General features: G+C 33.9%; 1 protein-coding gene across 1 annotated transcript; it reads right to left on the reverse strand.

The window, feature by feature from the left end:
* Positions 1-304: 304 nt before the first annotated feature.
* Positions 305-6042, reverse strand: LOC141715089 (G2/mitotic-specific cyclin-2-like). The gene is made up of 16 exons (XM_074518573.1): positions 5910-6042; positions 5719-5811; positions 5179-5327; positions 4245-5097; positions 4028-4148; positions 2825-2888; positions 2599-2719; positions 2436-2498; positions 2278-2326; positions 2077-2184; positions 1878-1997; positions 1578-1667; positions 1280-1501; positions 1080-1178; positions 534-712; positions 305-452 (listed from the first exon to the last, which is right to left on the reverse strand). Exons 6-16 carry the CDS (start codon positions 2877-2879, stop codon positions 305-307), a joined length of 1254 nt encoding a protein of 417 aa, XP_074374674.1. The 5' UTR covers positions 2880-2888; positions 4028-4148; positions 4245-5097; positions 5179-5327; positions 5719-5811; positions 5910-6042.
* Between the last annotated feature and the right edge of the window lie 2371 nt (positions 6043-8413).

The following is an 8413-nucleotide window of genomic DNA, read 5'->3' on the forward strand; positions in this document are numbered from 1 at the left end:
GAGTTGCTGTGAACCGGTGTGCTGTTGCTGTTTTATCCTGGGAGGGTTATTGCGGTCTCTGAACACAGTAAGTGAGGGCAATAAACTCTTCAAGAACAGCCTCTTTCTCTCGAGGGATTGGTGACTCAGTTGTGATTGAAAGCTTCATTATGCTAAGCTTTCTTTCCCTTCTTAATTTTCTTTTACAGTTGCTGATTATATTTTATTTACGACCTTCGTGTTTTATTTTCATTATTGGTACTATTGCCTTGTTCTTGTTATTGATTATATAACTGTCTCATTGTGTTAGTATAGTAGTTATATACTATTGTTGATACTTTCCCAACAGAAATTGGGCAGGTTCTATATTTGCAGCATATCCATAGTTAGATGTGTTGTACTTCCGGTAAACAGCAGTTAGTTTCCCCTTGGCTGCGTTCTGATGAAACTCAACCATCAGCCTGGAGCATTTCCTATAAAGTACGAAACAGAAACAATTGCTTAGTCTTGAACTCTACATATAAAGGAAGAGTAATAAAATTGAACCTACTTACATTATATCCTCAGCCTTGTACTGAGTTTGTCTTTCCCTCATCTTGCTCCATTGAGCTGCCTTCCCAAGAGTACACTGAGCAGTGAAAACAGCAGCTGCTGCTAACATCGATGGTGGATACTTGACCATCTCATACTCCACCAAGCAGAGATCGATTATGTAAAACGCAAGAAACTCCGTCTGGTTCAATATTAACAATTAAGTTCAGGGATTAAATTTAATATGTCTTGCATTTTATGATATAAAAGGCACAACCCGACTACAACAATCATAAATATTTACGTTTACGTCAATCGTGGAATAATATGTCGTAGGAATATCAAGGACAAGTCTTATTGTCAGGTTGAACAGCTTTCAGGAACTTCTTCATGAACACATATGTAGCTGAAATTTAAAGTATATCTTCTATTCTATGATAAGCAAGTAAAATTAATGCTCAACCTGACTCGAGTAAGCACCGATTATAATTTCATTAGAGATTCCCCTAATTGTATGCGTACGTACATTGATCCTTCTATGATGTGTGGAAGGAAAATTAAGGACCAACCTTACTGTCGGATTGAGCAGCTTTAAGAAACCTCTTGGCAAACAAGTACACAGTTGGAACCGAGAAGTCGTAGTGAAACTTGTTGATCATCAATTTTTCCTGCCAGTTGGAAGTTAGAATATCCAAATCCGATTAGTAATTACACTTGGATCATGTCAGAAATTATGTAATGTCAAAGGGAAACATGTTTTGGATATTACCATTTGAAGAACCTCATTTCTGGTGTAAGCATTGTCAGATATCAGGATGAGATCTTTGACAAACGGTGCCAAGGGTTCTTCATATTTGCTTGCAAGAAGCAAGGCCGTGACTCCAACAAGCTGAAGTGTTTTCCTTACCACGGGTTGCATAGCTAAGAACCTATCGATCAGATTGACAGTCAAATACAGGGTCTCAGGCCTCAAATCAAATTTGCAATGGACCTGCTCATTCCATCGAAGTGTTAATAATGTTTGCTGCATAATACTTAACATTGTAAACGTTCACTTTTATACTGACCTCAATCAACCAGTCAATGAGAATCCCTCTGAATTTCTCGTTGATATGGAGTTGACTTGCCATGTAGTTTGGTGGCACACAGAAAGAATTCTACATTAAGGATACAATTGAACAGTTAAGTATACAAGAATTTAGCTTGCATATGCTCCATATAATCATCTTAACAGGTACCACATGCTCAAGTAGAGAGTGAAAATATAGAACACTATTATGTACAGGACATAATTTCTTAGAATCTAGGAACTTTACGAAAAACTATCCGGGGGGGAAAGTGCTACATGTTCCATAATAAGCGATTACCTCTACATTTCTGTAGTATTTGTAAAGATCATCCATGTACTCGACAACATCAATGGTATCTTTCTTGTCATCCCCATCTATGTCCATATCATTTGCATCTATAACATCCATTTCGTCGTCCTATAGACAAAAGTCATAATGAAGTCTTTTCTAACACTAATAGACAAATAAGGTAACAAGAAAAGGTAAAAGCATATACCTTTAGGTCATGTTGCGCAAGCATGGGCTCGGGAAAACTGTCTCTGGCCTTGTATACATTCAGATCAATTACAGAACAATCTGTTTTGATTACTGGTTGCTTAATTTCCTATATCAAAATAATCAAGCATTAAAATTATATACTACTAACTTCCTTTTTCAAAGATGACGAAGATAATAACTTAAACTTGTAAACAAATACCTCAGCTGAAATTTCATGCTGCTTGGCGGCTATTTGTGCATCAAGCATCCTAATTCACCAAAATAGTTTTAAATAAATGCAACTCACAACATCAAGATTACAGAGCACCAAATACAACTATCTTTATATAATCAGATGCCTTAATTGTGAGTACAAACCTAGTTACTGGTCGATGAAACACTGGAATCTGATCCACATTGTTACCACAAATTGCCTTCTTTCTGAATTAAAGAACAATACAAATGATCAAAGGCCAGACTATGCACTCAAATTAGAAATATCAGGAGAATTAAAAAACAAATATCAGTGTTTAGAAGTTACTCTTGCAAGGTGCCTCTTTTGGTAGCTGCAGAAGGGTAAGGTGCGGCTCTTACATTATTTTGGTTGATCGTACTTAAAGCCTTCCTGGTCGGCCTGATTTCCGCAGTAGATTTCCCATCTCCTGCTAACAATAAGAGCGTAGAGTTTAGTAATCATATAGTACCTTACCTACACAGTTATAAAATTAATACACCAGGAAACATATATAAATTAAAGTTCATCTTACCTTGAATATTTGAGGGCCTGGCACCACCAGCACAGTTTTCATCTGATCCAGCCATTGATATTATCTAAAAAATACAATTAACACAACTAAGAAAATTCATTCAGAACGAATAAAAAGAAATACAAGAAATAAAATAAAGGCCATGCAAAATTTATAAACATATCCAATCAATGAAATGGAATTTAAAAACCAAGAATTGTAACATATGAAAACTAAGCAAACATATCTTTAATCATTAACAAAACTCAGATGATAAGATATCAAGAGATCAGAAATAAAAACACAAATGCACTCATATGTAAGTGTAAAATTTACAGAAACAACATTAATAAACAAAAAGAAGATATCAATTACCTTTTCGGTAATATGTTTAATTTCCGATCTCTCTCTGTTTATCTCTCTCTCTCTATATATATATCAAAAGAAGCTTTCTCTCAGCACAAGTCTTAACAGGATGTGTACAAGGTATATATAGTTGATGGACTGCATGAGAGTATGAAACGCTTGCTATGTGTCCCTCATAGTATTTTCAAAGAAACAGCTATCTCAACAAATTCCAACCGTTGGATTATCTAAAAAATATAGTTTATTACTATAAAGAATATTTTAATGAATCCAAAATTCATAACATATCTTATAAAAATTCTTTAAGAAATCGTGAATCATAGATACACTTTTAGAAAATATTTAATGAATCCAAAACCCTTTTATGTATGTTATAAACTTAATTCCAAGATAATACATGAATATGTTATAATTTTTTTTTATGTACGATTAATTTTCAATCTCTCTCAACAGAAGCTCTCTCTCAGGCCTCAAGCACAAGTCTCTCAAATTTTGTGTACAAGGTATATATAGTTGATGATGGAATGCATGAGAATATGAGACACTTGCACATATGTGTCCCTCTTTGCATTTTGAAAAAAACAGCTTTCTCAGCAAATTACAACCGTTAGATCATCAAAAATGTTATAGTTCATACTAAAAAGAAAACTTTAATATATCCCAAATTCGTAACATATATTAGAAAATCTCATTAAAGAAATCGTGAATCATGATATACACTTCTATAAAATATTTAATAAATCTACATTTTTTTAAGTATGTTAAAAACTTAATCCCAAGATAATACATCATAGATAATATTTCGGAAAATTTTCAATATCACAAAGAATATATTGAAAAATCTGTTTTAGAAGGTACTCTGGAGGTGCCTCTTTGCTTGGCGTAGAAGGGTAAGGTGTCGCGCGCACATGATTTTGGTTGATTGTACTTCGAGCCTTCCTGCTCGGCCTGATTAGAGAAGTAGATTTTCTAGCTCCAGCTATCATCAGATTCCCAACAATAGAATAAAGTTTATTACACACTTATAATATAAATACTCCGGGGAAACATATATAAAAATCAAAGTCAATATTACCTTGAAAATTTGAGGGCCTAGCACCGCCAAAGCAGTTTTCATCTGATCGAGCCATTGCTATTTTTGCAGCAAGCATCCTAATTCTCCAAATAATGTTAGATAGATACAAGTCATAACACCAAGATCAACATAAAACCATCTTTAAATAATCAGATGCCTTAAATGCCAATAACAAACCTAATCATTGCTCGACGAAACACAGGAATCTGCGCCACATTCTTACCACAAATGGCCTTCTTTCTGAATTAAATAACAATACAGATGAACATAAACCAACATAACTAATCATAAAAACAAGACAACTATTAGCATACAACTAACAACTCAGAGTAGTACTGCATCAACGATGGTCAAAGTCATATGGTGACAAAAAAGAGTGCATGTGGCTAAGAAGTATTAACGATATTCTCACACCCAAACAGTGAGAGAGAATGCATGTAGGAATGCGACATAATATGGGCGAAGAAGAAGATCATGCATTATTAATTTTATTGATTTAAACTAAATAGATCTTATCCGTGCCAAGGGGGGCTAGTTAACCTAGTTTATTGTATAAACCCCACTAGATATTTGCTTCCGGAAGAGGACAACTAAATTGTATTAAGTAAAACTGAGAACACCTCAAATTATTAGAAACTTCACCGGAAACTGATCATTATGTCAAAAGGCAGCTAGACCGCTGGCTCTGCAAATTAGAACCGTGCAGGCCCAACCAAATTGAGTCCCTATTTAAAATCAAGAGTCCAGCAGAAAATAGGCAGGTTCTGTTCTTGCAGCATATCCATAATTAACTGTGTTGTACTTCTTGTAAAAAGCGTTTAGTGTCCTTTTACCCATCAGGCTCAAACATTTCCTAAAAAGTACGAAACAAAAACAACTACTTAGTCTTGAACTCTAAATAAAAAGGAAGAGTAATAATTTTGAACCTACTTACATTATTCCTCAGCCTTGTAATGACTTTGTCTTTCCCTCATCTTGCTCCATTGAGCAGCCATCCCAGGAGTACACTGAGCAGTGAAAATAGCTTGACAATCTTATACTCCACCAAGCAAGATCAATTATGTAGAATGCAAGAAGCTCCATCTGGTTCAAGATCAAGGATTAAATTCTAGATTAAATCAAATATGTTTTGTATTCTATAATAAGCAATTGAAACGCTCAACTGGACTACAGCAAGAATTAATTATAAACCTATTAGGATATGTAGGTTGATACCAATCATGCAATAATATGTCGTACAATATGAAGGACAAATCTTATTTTCGGGTTGAGCAGCTTTCAGGAACTTCTTCATGAACTCATGTGCAATTGAAATTTAAAAGTATGTCTTCTATTCTATGATAAGCAAGTAAAATTAATGCTGAACCAGACTAGAGTAAGAATTTATTATAAATTCCTTAGGGAATGCCATAATCATATTGCATACATTGATCCTTCTATGACGTGTCTCAGGAAAATTAAGAAGCAGCCTTACTGTCAGATTGACCAGCTTTGAGAAACCTCTAAACAAGCAAATGCACAGGTGGAACTGAGAGGTCATATTGAACTTGTTGATCACCAAAGTTTCCTGCTGGTTGGAAGTTAGAATATCTAAAGCCTAGTAATTGCACTCGGATCAAATTAGAAATTAGGTAATGGAAAAGGAAACCATGATTTAGACATTACCATTTGAAGAACCTCATATCTGGTGTCCGCGCTGTCAGATATCAGGATGAGACCTTTGACAAGGGGTGCCAAGAGTTTAGCAAACAATAATATAACCAAAAAAAATAATAAGTACAATAAAAAATAGAAAAACCCCAATCCAAGTTTTTGTATAAACTAGACTAAACATTCATAAATAATGAAATATCAATTCCCAAAATTAACCACTTTTATAGTCTTAGATATATATGGTCATACAAGTTCAATATTTCAAAATGATTCATACAATGCATAATTAAGTTAGTATTAGATAGCAACTACCAATTACAATAAAACTGAAAATACTACTCCATTAATAAGTTTTCCTTGAAAAATCGATTGTACATGTAGCATGTCCAATCTTTCTTGAAACGGGTCATTTTGTGAGGAGGATAGGACTTCAAACTAGGAGAATATGAGAACTCTGCACCATAAAAATTGTAACTAAAATTAGAACATATGGAAAAATATACTTGGAATTACTAGTAGCTGTTTCAAAATTTTAGAAACTATTTATATTAATTATTGTTTCAGCAGTCGACTAAATATCCTCAACGAAGCATCCAACATTATATCCACAATACTTGCCATCATCCAACGCTTGCTTTAAGCACTATAAAATTTAAAACATACAAAGTCAATAAAATTGAACGTATCAAATTCAGTAAAAATTTCAGCTAGAATGTTTATACTATAATAACATAATACAACGAGGGATGTTGCAGCCTAATTCCTGACTGTTCCAGCTTATTTTATGTAGTCTTGACTGTTCTCATAATTAGTCATTGTTTAGTTGCAGATCTTCTAGTAAGTAGTAATAGTAGTTATGCAGATGAAATGATGGATGTAACGATCACGATTCGTTTAAAACTTCAGTTGTCTTGAATCTACTTCAGATTGAAAGCAGAAATAATACATTAAGTTCAAATTACTTCATGCAGGTTGAAAAGATGTTGTGATGTACACCGTCCTACCATTCTGCTCGCGTAATTTTTTCTGTCAAAATTCTGCTCGCTTAACTAAAGCCTTTTTAGGTGACAAATAATAATCTATATCTTAACATGCATCATACACAAATGATGAAAATATATGAACTAATTGAGTCATTACAACAATCTTAATTTAGAAAATTTAAGTCAGCAATCTTATTCTAGAAAATTTAGCCCTAACTCTAAAATAAGATATCAGCCTAGTTTATTGTAAAGACCCCGTACGACGCCATTTCCAAAACTGGACATTATATTGATTTAAGTAAAATTTGAGAATACATAAAACTAAAAGAAGAAAACAACACAGAAAACAGATCATTATCTCAGAAGGCAGCTAGCCCCCTGGCTCTGCAAATTAAAACCATGCAGACCCAATCATATTGACTCCCTACATAAAATCAGCAGTCCAGCAGAAAATGGGCAGGTTCTGTATTTGCAGCATATCCATAGTTAGCTGTGTTGTACTTCCGGTAAACAGCAGTTAGTTTCCCCTTGGCCGCATTCTGATGAAACTCAACCATCAGCCTGGAGCATTTCCTATAAAGTATGAAACAAAAACAAGTACTTAGTCTTGAACTCTACATATAAAGGAAGAGTAAGAATATTGAACCTACTTACATTACATCCTCAGCCTTGTACTGAGTTTGTCTTTCCCTCATCTTGCTCCATTGAGCTGCCTTCCCAACAGTACATTGAGCAGTGAAAACAGCAGCTGCTGCTAACATCGATGGTGGATACTTGACCATCTCATACTCCACCAAGCAGAGATCTCGATTATGTAAAACGCAAGAAACTCCATCTGGTTCAATATCAAAGATTAGGTTCAGGGATTAAATTTAATGTTTTGCATTCTATGATATAAAAGGCTCAACCCGACTACAGCAAGCATATATATTTACATTTACATCAATCGTGGAATAATATGTCGTAGGAATATCAAGGACAAATATTTTTGTCAGGTTGAACAGCTTTCAGGAACTTCTTCATAAACACATATGTAGCTGAAATTTAAAGTATATCTTCTATTCTATGATAAGAAAGTAAAATTAATGCTCAACCTGACTCGAGTAAGCACCGATTATAATTTCATTAGAGATTCCCCTAATTGTATGCGTACATTCTAAGAAGGACAAGTCTTAACTGGATGTGTACAAGGTATATATAGTTGATGGACTGCATGAGAGTATGAGACGTTTGCTATGTGTCCCTCATAGTATTTTCAAAGAAACAGCTATCTCAACAAATTCCAACCGTTGGATCATCCAAAAATTATAGTTTATTACTATAAAGAACATTTTAATGAATCCAAAATTCATAACATATATTATAAAAATTCTTTAAAGAAATTGTGAATCATAGATACACTTTTAGAAAATATTTAATGAATCCAAAACTATTTTATGTATGTTATAAACTTAATCCCAAGATAATACACGAATATGTTATAAACTTTTTTATGTACGATAAATTTTCAATTTCTCTCAACAAAGCTCTCTC

The sequence above is a fragment of the Apium graveolens genome, chromosome 3 (genome assembly GCF_009905375.1).
Source record: "Apium graveolens cultivar Ventura chromosome 3, ASM990537v1, whole genome shotgun sequence".
In the NCBI taxonomy this organism is placed as follows: domain Eukaryota; kingdom Viridiplantae; phylum Streptophyta; class Magnoliopsida; order Apiales; family Apiaceae; genus Apium; species Apium graveolens.

Coding starts and splice junctions, on each gene's coding strand:
- LOC141715089 (XM_074518573.1), bottom strand. CDS start 2,879: ATGGCTGGATCAGATGAAAACTGTGCTGGTGGTGCCAGGCCCTCAAAT. Junction 2,499..2,598: donor AAAAGAGGCACCTTGCAAGA/GTAACTTCTAAA, acceptor TCTTTAATTCAG/AAAGAAGGCAATTTGTGGTA. Junction 2,327..2,435: donor TTTCATCGACCAGTAACTAG/GTTTGTACTCAC, acceptor TTGGTGAATTAG/GATGCTTGATGCACAAATAG.